The following is a 15,091-nucleotide window of genomic DNA, read 5'->3' on the forward strand; positions in this document are numbered from 1 at the left end:
GCTCTGAGCTGTAGCATTAGTTTACATGCTAAATCTGATGCTAATTCAGTAATCTAGCATTAGCTTACCTGTTAGCATCATGCTATGAGAGTGTTCTAGCATTAGCAGAAATGTTAACAGTCATGCAGCATTAGCTTCCATGCTAATGATAAGTTAGCATTAGCTAACATGCTAACTTTCATGCAGGATTAGCTGACATGCTAACTCTAATGTAACATTAGCTCACATGCTAACTCTCATGGTAAAAGAACATAGTACCATTAGCTTACATGCTAACTGTCATGGTAATACAACAAAGTAGCATTAGCTTACATGCTAACTCTAGTGTAACATTAGCTCACATGCTAACTCTAATGTAACATTAGCTCACATGCTAACTCTCAATTTTAACAGAACATAGTAGCATTAGCTTACATGCTAACTCTAATGTAATGTTAGCTGACATGCGAACTCTCAAGGTAATAGAAAATAGTAGCATTAGCTCACATGTTAACTCTAATATAACATTAGCTCACATGCTAACTCTCATGGTAATACAACAAACTAGCATTAGCTTGCATGCTAACTGTAGTGTCACATTAGCTCACATGCTAACTCTAATGTAACATTAGCTCACATGCTAACTCTAATGTAACATTAGCTCACATGCTAACTCTAATGTAGCATTAGCTTACATGCTAACTCTCAATTTTAACAGAACATAGTAGCATTAGCTGACATGCTAACTCTAGTGTCACATTAGCTTACATGCTAACTCCAATGTAACATTAGCTCACATGCTAACTCTAATGTAGCATTAGCTTACATGCTAACTCTCATGGTAATACAACAAACTAGCATTAGCTTACATGCTAACTGTAGTGTCACATTAGCTCACATGCTAACTCTAATGTAACATTAGCTCACATGCTAACTCTAATGTAACATTAGCTCACATGCTAACTCTCATGGTAACAGAACATAGTAGCATTAGCTGAAATGCTAACTCTAATGTAATGTTAGCTGACATGCTAACTCTCAAGGTAATTGAAAATAGTAGCATTAGCTCACATGCTAACTCTCGTGCTCACCCACGAGGGCCCCTCCTGCTAGCGTTAGCGTCAGCCCCCTCCTGCTAGCGTTAGCGTCAGCCCCCTCCTGCTAGCGTTAGCGGAATGTCTGGAATGCTCCACATGTTGGGACTCGCCCGCTGTTTTCTCTCTCTCTCTCTCTCTCCCCGACTCTCTGCCATCATGCGCGGCTACCGCGGCGTGAAGTACTCGCTCTTCTGCCTCTGCTACGTCTTCTGGGTGAGCGCTAGCTGCTAGCCGCCGCATGCTAACGGCTCTTTGAGACAGCTAGCGTGAGCGCCGAGTGGCTAGCTCGATGCTACGTCCGCTAAACAGGGCGCAGTTGATACCTGTGGGGGGAGGGGCTAGCTCCGACAGCTAGGAATGCTAAGCAGCTAGCTATTATGACGCCACCGCTAGCATTAGCATTCAATGCTATGATCTGGTTTTCATCAGGTAGCATGTTAGCTTAGATGCTATATTAGGTGAACAGTATTTTTCCTTTTTTCACAAGGAGCTAGCTTCAAAAGCTATTAAAGCTAACCCAATCAGCGAACATGATGTCACTGCTAGCATTAGCATTTAATGCTAACTAACAGTCTGTATTGAACAGACAGCATGTTAGCACAAATGCTATGTTAGCTACCGATGTTTTTGTCCTATTTTTTACTCATTATTATTATTATTATCATTATTATTTATTTATTTACTTATTTATGTATTTATTTATTTAATATCATTTATTGTTGTTATTATTTTATGTTGTTAACATTATTTATTTATTTGTTTATTTAATTATTTATTTTATATCAGTTATTATTATTATTATTTCATTGTCATTATTTATTTATTTATTTACATATTTTATATAATTTATTATTATTATTATTATTATTATCATTATTATTAACATTATTATCATTATTATGATCAATTATTTATTTATTTATTTATTTATTTATATATTTTATATCATTATGATCATTGTTGTTGTTGTTATTAATTATCATTTTATATTACTTATTTGTTTTATTTTATATTATTGTTATTATTATTATTATTATTATTATTATTATTATTATTATTTTATCATTATTATTATTATTATTATTATTATTATTATTATTATTATTATTATTATTATTAATATTATTATTGTTATTTAAAAAGCTAAAAATACTAACCAATTACACAGGATGTTAGCATTAACTAGCATTAAGATGTACTGTTAGCATTTTGCTGTTTCAGATGAGGAGCTAGCTTCAACAGCTGGCCATGCTAACCACTTATTCATTATGATGTCGCTGCTAGCATTTGCGTGCAATGCTAGCATCCTATTTTTAAACAGTTAGCCTGTTAGCATAAATGCTATGTTAGCTAAACATGTTGGTTTTGTTGGGTTCCGGTTGGAGTTAGCTTAAGAAGCTACTGTAGCTAACCGATTAGCAAACATGATGTCAATGCTAGCTGATAATACAAATGCTAATGCTCATGCTAGCATCCTGCGTCAGCTAATCAGCATCATTGCTAGTGCTAATGCTAGCATCATGTAGCTGGTCATGCTAATGCTAATGTCAGCGTCCGGTTGCAGGTGGTTAGCATCATCGCTAATGCTAATGCTAGTTTCCTGTTGCTGCTACCGCGAATGCAAGCGTCCTGGTCATGCTAATGCTAACGCTAGCGTCCCGTTGCAGGTGGTCAGCGCCGTCCTGATCGCCGTGGGCGTTTACGCCAAGATCGCCAAGGAGAAAGGTGGGCGGGGCCTCATGTGGGCGGGGCCTGAGGGGGAAAAGTCGGGAACATGGAAAAAAAAAAAAAAGCGGGAAAATCAATCGAAAAGCGGGAAAATGCATGAGAAGGCGGGAAAAACAAGAAAAGACGGGAAAATGCATGAAAGAGCAGGAAAATGTGGCGGGAAAATCAATCAAATCAAAAATCTAATCAATCAAAAGGCGGGAAAATCAAGAAAAGGCGGTAAAATCTGGAATAGTCGGGAAAAAAAGATAAGGAGGAAAAGTCAATGAAAGATTGGGAAAAACAATCAAAGGGCGGGAAAAGCAAGAAAAGACGGGAAAATCTGGAATAGGCGGAAAAATAAAGAAAAGGCGGGAAAATCAATCAACGGGTGGGAAAAACAATCAAAAGGTGGGAAAATTAAGAAAAGGCGGGAAAATACATGAGAAGGCGGGATGAACAAGAAAAGACGGGAAAATCTGAAATCGGTGAGAAAATAAAGAAAACGCGGGAAAATCCATGAAAGAGCGGGAAAATGTGGTGGGAAATTCAATCAAATCGAAAATCTAATCAATCAAAAGGCGGGAAAATAAATAAAAGGGTGGGAAAAACAATTAACGGGCGGGGAAATTAAGAAAAGGCGGGAAAATACATGAGAAGGGGGGAAAAACAAGAAAAGACGGGAACATTTGAAATAGACGGGAAAGCAAAGAAAAGGCGGGAAAATACATGAAAGAGCAGGAGAATGTGGCGGGAAATTCAATCAAATCACAAATCTAATCAATCAAAAGGCGGGAAAAACAAGAAAAGGCAGGAAAATCTGGAATCGTCAGGAAAATAAAGAAAAGGCGGGAAAAGTCAATGAAAGGGTGGGAAAATGACAAAAAGGCAGTAAAATATATGAGAAACCGGGAAAAACAAGAAAAGACAGGAAAATCTAGAAAAGGCGGGAAAACTGATGAAAGGGCGGGAAAATGAAGAAAGGTCGGAAAATACATGAAAAGGTGGGAAACAAAGACTGCGCGGGAAGAAAATAAGAAAAGACGGGAAAATCTGGAAAATGCGGGAACATAACAAGAAGGCGGGAAAAATCAATAAACAGGTGGGAGAGTGAAGAAATGGCGGGAAAATGAATATGAAAAGGCGGGAAAATCAATGAAACGGCAGGGAAATCAATCACAAGGCGGGAAAATGACGGAAAGCAATAACGAGAAAATCGGGAAAGTATGGAAAAATATGGAAAAAAGATGGTAAAACAACGAGAAGGCGAGAAAATGAGGAAAATCCTGGAAAATCAAAAAAAGGCTTGAAAATATGAAGAAGTGAGAATACGACTCATAAACTTTTTTTATAGTTTTTATATGTTATTGTATTATTATTCATTTATTTTAATTTAATTTTTTTTAATTTTTTGTACTTTTGTTTTATAATTTGTTTGACATTTTTTTATTTTTCATTATCATTTGTAATATTTTATTTAAATTCAAATCAATGAAATAAAAAAAATTAACAAAAATAAGAAAATATATTTAAAATAAAATAAATGAAAACATCACAAATAAAACAATTAAAAAACGTGTAATAGTAATAAATATAATAAAATAAAAAAAGTTCTAAAATAAATAAAACAAGCAAAACCTATTTTTATATGTAACAATATTACTGAATAAACAATAAAAACTGTATGTATATATATGTGTGTATATATATATATATATATATATATATATATATATATATATATATATATATATATATATATATTTAATTTTCTTTTCTTTATGTTTTATTCTCATTTATAATATTTTATTTCATTGCTGATCTATAAGATATAATTAAAGCATTACAAATACCTATTGTATTAAAGAAGTAATATTACTATATATATATATATATATATATATATATATATATATATATATATATATATTTCATTTAATTTTGTTTTATTTGTTCTTATCATTTTTTATATTTTGTTTACTTGCTTGTCGATAAAATATAATTAAAACATTACAAATAAAACTTAAAATAATTATTGTGTTAAAGAAGTAATATTGAAAAATATATATTTCATTCATTTAACTTTCTCTTATTAATTTTTATTATCATTTATAACATTTCATTTAATTGCTTATCTATAAAATATAATTAAAACATTACAAATAAAACTTAAATAATTATTGTACTAAAGAAGTAATATTACAAAAAAATTATATATATATATATATATATATATATATATAATTTAATGTTGTTTTATTTTTATTAGCATTTATAAGAATTTATCTAATTGCTTATCTATAAAATATAATTAAAACACTGCAAATAAAACTTAAATAATTATTGTATTAAAGAAGTATTATTAAAAAAATAAATGAATATATATATATATACAAAAATTATTATCCTAAATTACAGAAAAATAAAATAAAGACATGTGACTGTTTCTCTGGCCCCAGGCGTGGTGGACTCATTGTCCGTTGACCCCGCCCTCTTCCTGATCTGCGTTGGCTCCTTCCTCTTCCTGCTGACCTTCCTGGGATGCTCCGGCTCGCTCAGGAACGCCCCCTGCCTGCTTAACGCTGTCAGTACAGCTAGCATCCTTTATTACATTGAATATTTATTTTATATTATTTTATATATTATTTATTTCACAATTTTCTTTTGTTGATTAATTTTGACCTGGTTTTTTTTTACATTGTTTCATACATGTTATTATTATTATTGTTATTATTATTATTATTATTATTATTATTATTATTATTATTATTATTATTATTATTGTTATTATTATTATTATTATTATTATTATTATTATTATTATTATTATTATTATTTTCTTTTTGATTTGATTAAAAAAAATATTTTTAAAACCATTATTTACATTAGTTCATTATTATTCATTTATATTCAATGAATTTGAAAATTAAAATATTAAAAAATTAGGATTTTTCATTTCTTAAATTTTTATTTGATTTTATGTTTATTTCTATTTTTATTTTTTTAATTTAATTTTTATTTCAAATATTTTTTTGGCTTTGAATTGTTAAATTTTTTCAAGTTTAAAATTTTGTTTATTTTAAATATATGTTCTTATTTGTGTTGATATTTCTTATTTCATTTATTCAAATTTCTATTCAAGAATTAAATTTTTTTCTCATAAAAAATATTTTTGTTTACATCCATTTTATTATTTTTTATACACCTCAACAAATGTTGTTAAAATATTCCTATTCATTCTATTACATATAACTTCAGAAAACAATTTAATTGTTAAATTAGTGAAATTAAAAAATGACTTTATTTAATTTAAATTAAATAACATTTTAAACTGTTTCAAACTTTACATGCAAAAAAAACAAATAAATGTAGAATTAAAAAAATATTTTAAAGTAATTGAATGTACTTAAATGAAACTTAAACTCAATGAATCTTCAAATAAATGTTGCAATATTAGTTTTTATTTGGAATTGAAATCATCAATTTAAAAAAAAAATGTTTTGCAAAGTTATGCTTATTTTTGCTTTTTTTTATTTTGATTGATTTTCTTATTATTTTGACATTTCACAATTAACAATTTTTTAAAACATTTTCATATTGTTTTACCATTTTATTCACATTATTATTATTATTATTATTATTATTATTATTATTATTATTATTATTATTGCATCTAGTTTTTTGGTTACATTTCAACACTTCTTAATATTCGTACTTTTGTATTTTATTTCTTTTGGTTTTGTTTATTTTTTGGAATATTTGTTGTCATTTATTATTTATTTATTATATTTTATTCATTAATATTATTTTTTTTCATACATTTTTACAACGCCAAATATATAAAAACTACAAGAAAAAATAAATCAGTAAATATAAAATTAAAAAAAGCAACTCAAACCCTTTTTACCTTAGTTTATTGTTATTATTGTTGTTGTTGTTATTGTTATTATTGTCTTTTCGAACTTTTTCCACTAAGTGTTATTTTAACAACGTTTACTTAATTACAAAAATATTACATTTAGTATTTCTATTCATAGTCAATGAATCTTCAATTAAATTTTCCAATATTAGTTTTTATTTTATTGAGTGATTTAGCAATTTTTTTAATAGTGTTTTGCAATTTATACTTTTTTTTTTTTTACAAAAAGAGATTTTCTTATTATTTTAATATTTCATATTTAACATATTTTTTTAACATGTTCTTATTATTTTAACATTTTATTCATATTATTATTATTATTATTATTTTTTCTTATTATTATTGTTATTGTTATTGCATCTAATTTTTTTGGTAACATATTTTAAGTCTTCTTAAAATTCGTACTTTTGTATTTTATTTCGTTTGTTGTGTTCATTTATTATTATTTTTTTCGAATTCGTAAAAATTCCCGACACCAAATATATAAAAACTACAAAATTAAATAAATAAATAAATAAATAAATAAATAAATAAATAAATAAATAAATACATTGAAATAAAAATAAAGTGTAAATTAAATTAAAAAAAAAATTATTTTAAAATAAAACTAATCAATTTAGAAAATTTTACAAATACAGAAATATTCAAGAAAATAAATAACTAAATATAAATTTTTAGAAGTCGTAAAAACTTCTGACACCAAATATATAAAAGCTACATAAATCAATCAATAAATAAATTAATTAATTCATTCATTATTTACATAAATAAATACATTTAGATAAAAGTAAAGTGTAAATTAAATTTTAAACTAAAAAACTCAAAAAATAAATAAGTAAATATAAAAGTAAATAAAACAACTTTAAAACTAAACTGTAGATTAATTCAACCAAGTAAATAACTCAAATACAAAATATTCAATATTTTTTTAAATAAAATCTTTCTTTTTGGGTGCTCCTCAGTTCCTGTCGCTGCTGCTTCTGGTTCTCGTCCTTCAGATCGTCGCCGGTTGCGTCTGTTTCCTCTTCACCGATCAGGTGAGAGACGCCAAACACCTGTTTATTATTATTACTTTTTCAATTTGACGACTTTCTATTGATTGTATTTACTGTAGTTTTTCAAATGCCTTTGTTTTGTCAAAATGATAGAATCACAAAAAACAAATAATAAACAAAGAAGTGAAAAAAATAAATATGTCACAACACAATCACAAATTAGAAATATATAGAATTATATATATCATCAAAAAATATAAAAAATTATGTTTAAAAAATATGAAAAATAATATTAATTTCTTATTTGTGGATTAATTTACATTTAGTTCAGGTTTACGTTCATACTATTTTTTTATAATTAATTTATAAATACAAAATTAAATGAACAAAAAATAAAACAGATAATTATATTTTTCTATATTTTTTAATCAGGCTGAAAAAACAAACTAAGATAAACTGTATTAAAAAAAGGGCGTTTTTTAATATGTTTAATGTAAATACATATTTTTCATCTAATATATTGATTTTCTCGATTTATTTTTATATATTTCATATATTTTTAAATAGATTTTTGGATGTAAAATGTCCATATATCTTTTATTATTATTTTTTATTCATTTTATTCATTTTTTCAGTTGACATAATTTAATCTTTCTCGGAGTTTTTCAAATTATCAGTATTTATTGTGTTAATTCAAAATCTTATTATTTTTTCAATTTCTAATTAAATTATTAATACAAAATTAAAAAAATGAGTAATAAATGAAAATATTATTTTTTCTGTACGTTTTAATCTGGCCAAAAAAAAACTAAGACAAACTGTATTACAATAATAGTATATACATAATAAATAATAAAATAAAAGAAATAAATAAAATGAACATTGGAAAAAAAAATATATACATATTTTACATATTTTTTTTTGAGATTTTATATGTAAAATGTTCAGATATTTTTTGTGATAATTATTTTTCATTGATTTTATTCATTTTTTTAAGCTGATATAATTTAATCTTTCTCTGATTTGTTTAATTATTAATATTTATTATTTTAATTTAAAATCATTTTATTACTTTTTAATTCTAATTAAATGCATACATATTTCTAAATAAATACAAAATTAAAAAAATTCGCAATCAACAAAAATACTATTTTTCTGTACTTTTTAATCAGGACAACGAGAAAACTAATAGAAACTGTATTAAAATTAAAAAAGGCATTTTTTATATCTTTATTTTATATATATTTTTTAACCAATATATTGATTTTATATATTTGTTTTTTTTATATTTCATATATATTTTTTTTTTTTATAGATTTTTAGACATAAAATGTTGAGATATTTTTTGTTATATTTATATTTCATTGATTTTATTCATTTTTCTTCAGTTGATACAATTTAATCTTTCTCTGATTTTTTTCCAATTATTGATACTCAGTTTTTTCGTTCAAAGTCTTAAAACTTTATCAGTATCATTCATTTTGTCTCATTTTATTGTGATTGATTTTTTAACCCCGCCCCCCCCCTCCTCTCCATCCCTCGGTCGCCACGGTAACGCTGCAGGTGCTGGAGCGCTCGGAGCGGCTGCTGATGCGGGCGGTGGAGAGTTACCGTGACGACCCCGACCTGCAGAACGCCATCGACTTCGTCCAGCGGAAGTTCGGCTGCTGCGGCGTGGGCGGGCACGGCGACTGGGACCGCAACCCCTACTTCACCTGTCGCCACGGCAACCCGGGCCTGGAGGCCTGCGGCGTGCCCTACTCCTGCTGCCGTCGCCACGGCAACCAGGTCCGCTTTTTAAATCTTCCATCATTATTTTGTGTCATTTGATTTGATCTTTTATGTTGTTACGTTTTTTGTTGTTTTTTATGTTTTGTTGTTGTTGTTGTTTTTGCTATGTTTTGTTGTTGTTTTGTTGTTATGTTTTTTGCTGTTTTGTTGTTGTTGTCATTTGTTGTTGTTGAGTTTTTGTTATGCTTTTGTTGTTGTGTTTTCTTGTTGTGTTTCTTGTTGTTATGTTTTGTTGTTTTTTGTAATGATTTTGTTGTTGTTGAGTTTTTGTTATGTTTTTGTTGTTTTGTTGTTGTTATGTTTTTGTTATTTTGTTGTTGTGTTTTGTTGTTATGTTTTGTTGTTTTTTGTTATGATTTAGCTGTTATGTGTTGTTGTTGAGTTTTTGTTATGTTTTTGTTGTTTTGTTGTTGTTGTTTTGTTATGTTTAAGTTATTTTGTTGTTGTGTTTCGTTGTTTTTTTGTTTTGTTGTTGTTTTTTTGTTGTTTTAGTTATTTTGTTGATGTGTTTCATTGTTGTGTTTTTGTTGTTATGTTTTGTTTTTTTGTTTTGCTGTTGTTGTTATGTTTTGTTGTTGTTGTTTTTTTTTTAGTTATTTTGTTGTTGTGTTTCATTGTTGTGGTTTTTGTTGTTATGTTTTGTTGTTTTTTTGTTTTGTTGTTGTTATGTTTTAGTTATTTTGTTGTTGTGTTTTTTGTTATGTTTTTTGTTGTTGTTATGTGTTGTTGTTGAGTTTTTGTTCTGTTTTTATTTTGTTGTTTTTTGTTCTGTTTTTGTTGTTCTGTTTTGTTGTTGTTTTTGTTATGTTTTTTGTTGTGATGTTTTGTTGTTGTTTTTTGTTGCTGTGGTTATGTTTTGTTGTTTTTGTTTTTTGTTGTTGTTATGTTTCTGTGTTGTAACGTTTTCTTGTTGTTTTTGTTATGTTTTCTGTTTTTGGTTTATTCATTTTGTTTTTTCAGTTGGTGTTTTTGATATTTTAATTTATATTGTTTATAAATTATTTGTTTATAAATAATATTAATCTTGTTAATTTTATTTATGTGGTTATACATTAATTATGTTACTTCTATAATTATATTTACTATTGTATATGAAATATATTGTTTATATTGATCGTTTTATTGTTTATAAATTATATTGTTTATATGTTTTATTTAATTTATATAGTTTTATATGAATTATATTTATTTTATAATTGTATTTATTATTGTTTATAAATTATATTGTTCATATTGTTCATTTTATTTATGATATATATTTCTATAAATTTGGTTAAATATATTTATATTTTATTTATATTTGTTGTTATTTATTTTGATATTTTAAAATGTTATCTTGTTTACTGCAAACTACTATTTATTTATTAATTTATGTATTTGTTTATTTATTTATTTTTGAATTATTTATTATTTATTTCCACATTTTTTCAATGGTGTGATGAACATTTTTTTCTAAGATCTATTTATATATATTTTAAAATTGATTCGTTTTTTAATATTTGTTGACATTTTTTCAATTTTGCAATTTCCAATGTTATTTATTTACTTCGACATTTGATTTATAATTTTTTATTTTGCTACTTTATTCCATTGAGTTTGATTCGACTGTTTCTCACAGATTTATTGTCATTTTTTTAACTTTGTCATTGATTTTTTTTTATTAAAAATTTAGTTTTTTTTAATTAATACTATTTGTATGTATTCATAGCTTTTTGATTTTTATTTAACGTTTTTCAATGTTTTTTTGAACTGAAATTTTATCCATTTATTTGTTTTCTTCTTTATTTTTACTGATTTAAATTGCTTTCTTTACATTTTTGTTTCTTTTCTCACATTTTTAATTGAGATTTTCCGACCTTTTTCTTTTTCCTCTTCATTTATTTATTTATTTATTTTTTTTTATTTGTTTATTTATTTATTTATTTATTATCTTATTTATTTATTTTATTGAGTGGTTTTTGTATTTAATGGATTCATTGTGTTTTTTAATTTAATTTTTATTTGTCAGTTTTACTCACTTGTACTTCATGTTTCTGCATTTTTCTTTTCCAAAATTGAAATTTTATTTATGTATTTATTCATTTATTTATTGATTATTTTATTTATTTATTCATTTATTTATTTTTATTTAGTGATTTCTGTATTTAATTGATTCATTGTGTTTTTAATTTTATTTTTTATTTATTGGTTTTAATCACTTGTACTTCATGTTTCCGCATTTTTCTTTTCCGAAATTGAAATTTTATTTATTTATTTATTTATTTATTTATTTATTTATTTATTTATTTATGTATTCATTTAATTCAATGGATTTCTTCTGTTTTTTTATTCTATTTATTTATTTATTTATTTATTTATTTATTTATTTATTTATTTATTTATTTATTTATTTATTTATTCATTTAATTCAATGGATTTCTTGTGTTTTTTTATTCTATTTATTTATTTATTTATTTATTTATTTATTTATTTATTTATTTACTGATTCATATATAATTTTATTTTTATCTTGCAGACGGTCCTGAACACCATGTGCGGCTACGGGATGCAGGACCAGGACCCGGACCGGGACCGGGACCAGGACCGGGACCGGGACCGGGACTGGGACCGGGACCAGCAGATCTTCACTGTGGGCTGTTTGGAGCAGATCCGGACCTGGACCAGGAACAACCTGCTGCTGGTGGCCGGACTGACGCTGGCCATGCTGCTGCTGGAGGTAACCATGGCAACCCTGATGCTAATGCTAGTGCTGGAGGTGACCATGGCAACCCTGATGCTAGTGCTAATGCTGGAGGTGACCATGGCAACCCTGATGCGAGTGCTAATGCTGGAGGTGACCATGGCAACCCTGATGCTAGTGCTAATGCTGGAGGTAACTATGGCAACCCTGATGCTAGTGCTAATGCTGGAGGTAACCATGGCAACCCTGATGATAGTGCTAATGCTGGAGGTAACCATGGCAACCGTGGTGCTAGTGCTAATGCTGGAGGTAACCATGGCAACCCTGATGCTATTGCTAATGCTGGAGGTAACCATGGCAACCCTGATGCTAGTGCTAATGCTGGAGGTAACCATGGCAACCCTGATGATAGTGCTAATGCTGGAGGTAACCATGGCAACCGTGGTGCTAGTGCTAATGCTGGAGGTAACCATGGCAACCCTGATGCTATTGCTAATGCTGGAGGTAACCATGGCAACCCTGATGCTAGTGCTAATGCTGGAGGTGACCGTGGCAACCGTGGTGCTAGTGCTAATGCTAATGCGTGCTATAATTGAATTTGCGTTGTGATTAATTAATCTAATTAACGCATAAAAATGATCGCCCTAAGAATAATATATAATAATCATATGATGATGATGATGATTATTATTATTACATTACTAATTTCAGTCACCAAGTTCCACAACAAAGCTCTCTTGTACACGTACGCATCAATGCATCTATTAATATCATACAAACAAAAAACAACAAACATTAAATAAAACAAATACAAACAAAAACATTAAACATTAAAATTGCAAATATATAAAAGAAATACTTTTTACTTTACATTTACATTATTTTTATATAGCTATTCTTTTTAAATTTGTTGTATTTTAATCTGTTTATTAATATTATTTTTTTATAATTATTTTACATGTTTAATTGATCTAAATATATTATAATCTATATATTTTTTATTTTCTATTTTGTTATTAATGTTATTTTTTATATTGCTATGATTTTAAAATAAAGATGAATTCACATGTGTGAATTTGTTGAATCCAATTTTTTTTAATTTGTAATGATATTATTTTTAAAATCATTTTTATTTTTATTTTCTTATGTGTTTATGACATTGTTGTATTAGTTGTACATTTATTTAATTTTTTAAATAATTATTATTTGAAAAAAATATATTTTTATGCATTTGTTAATATTACTTATCTTTTTATTATTTTTCCATTTTGTAATTATATTATTTTATATATAATAATTATTTTATATATTGTTCTTTATTTTAACCAGTTTATTAAAATATTTCTGTCTGATGTTTTATATTTGTTATATTTCAAGTAATTACTATTTAAAAAATATTGTTATGTATTTATTAATATTTTTTATTTTTTTATTTTTCTATTTTGTTATTATTTTTGTACATAATCATTATTTTATATAACTTTTTTATTTTAACGTGTTTGTTAAAATTATTTCTGTCTGATGTTTGATATTTGTTTTATTTTAAATAGTTATTATTTTAATAAAAATTATGTTTATGTATTCATTAATATTATGTATTTTTTTATAATTTTTCTATTTTGTAATTATATTACATATATAATAATAATTATTTTTTCTTCTATTATTTTCTTTTAACATCTTTTTTTAAAATTATTTCTGTCTGATATTTTATATTTGTTATATTTTAAATAGCTAATTTATTAATTTTTGTATGTATTTACTATTTTTACTATTTAAAAAAAATTGTTGTGTATTTATTAATATTACATTTTGTTCTATTTTGTTATTAATTTTTTGTATATAATTATTATTTTATATATTTTTGAATTTAATCTGTTTTTTTAAATTATTTCTCTCTGATGTTTTACATTTGTTATATTTTACATAATTATTATTGTAAAAATTTTATGTTTACACATTCATTAATATTATGTCATGTTGTTATGATTTTTCTATTTGTATTTATATTGTTTTATTTACAAATATTCTTTTATATATGTTTTTTATTTTAACCTGTTCATAAAAATAAAAAATAATTTATATTATATTATGTTATATTTTAAATAATTACTATTTAAAGAAAATATATAAATACATAAAATTTATGTAGTCATTAATATTATATATATATATGTGGATATATGTATGTATATGTATATATATGTATATGTGTGTGTATAATATTTTTTTTTCTATTTTGTCTTTTAACAAGTTTCTTAAAATTATTAATGTCTGACATTTTATATTTGTTATATTTTAAAAATTAATTATTTCGAAATGATTTTAAAAAATGTATGTCTAATAATTATATATAATTAATTAATTATATGCATTCTGTAATTATATTATTGAATTTGTACTTATATTTTTTACTGTTATGTTTATATTGTCATGTTTCATGTATTTATTATGAATTGATTTTTCCTTATTTTTTTAATTCTCTATTTAAATCACTTTTATGTCTCATTTTTATTTTATATCACAGAAGACGGAGTTTCAACATAATTTGTTTGTTTGTTTGTTTGTTTGTTTGTTTGTTTGTTTGTTTATCAGGTCTCCCTGGTGGTTCTGGCTCTGGTCCAGGTCTGCTGGATCCGCCGGGTCCAGAAGAGGAACCGGGACCGGGACCGGGACCGGGAGAGGGACCGGAGCCCGTCCGTCTGGCTGCCGGCGTTCGCTGACTTCGACTACGACTGAGGCTAGCAGCTAGCTTCATTGAAAATTTCAAAAAAGAAATATTAATAAATATTTAAAAAATTAGAATTCATTAAAATGATTAGATATTAAAATGATTGAAAAAAATAATAATATAGAAAAATAATTTGAACCAGTCAAGAAGTTGTAGATAAATAAAATGATTTAATAAGTATATATATACATA

General features: G+C 26.0%; 1 protein-coding gene across 1 annotated transcript; it reads left to right on the forward strand.

Moving 5' to 3' along the window:
* The first annotated feature begins 1,148 nt into the window (after nucleotides 1–1,148).
* LOC115385275 (tetraspanin-33) lies at nucleotides 1,149–15,091 on the forward strand. The gene is made up of 7 exons (XM_030087251.1): nucleotides 1,149–1,289; nucleotides 2,744–2,801; nucleotides 5,243–5,367; nucleotides 7,665–7,739; nucleotides 9,261–9,485; nucleotides 12,004–12,204; nucleotides 14,764–15,091. Exons 1-7 carry the CDS (start codon nucleotides 1,155–1,157, stop codon nucleotides 14,905–14,907), a joined length of 963 nt encoding a protein of 320 aa, XP_029943111.1. The 5' UTR covers nucleotides 1,149–1,154; the 3' UTR covers nucleotides 14,908–15,091.

This window comes from Salarias fasciatus, unplaced genomic scaffold (assembly GCF_902148845.1).
Source record: "Salarias fasciatus unplaced genomic scaffold, fSalaFa1.1, whole genome shotgun sequence".
NCBI lineage: Eukaryota > Metazoa > Chordata > Actinopteri > Blenniiformes > Blenniidae > Salarias > Salarias fasciatus.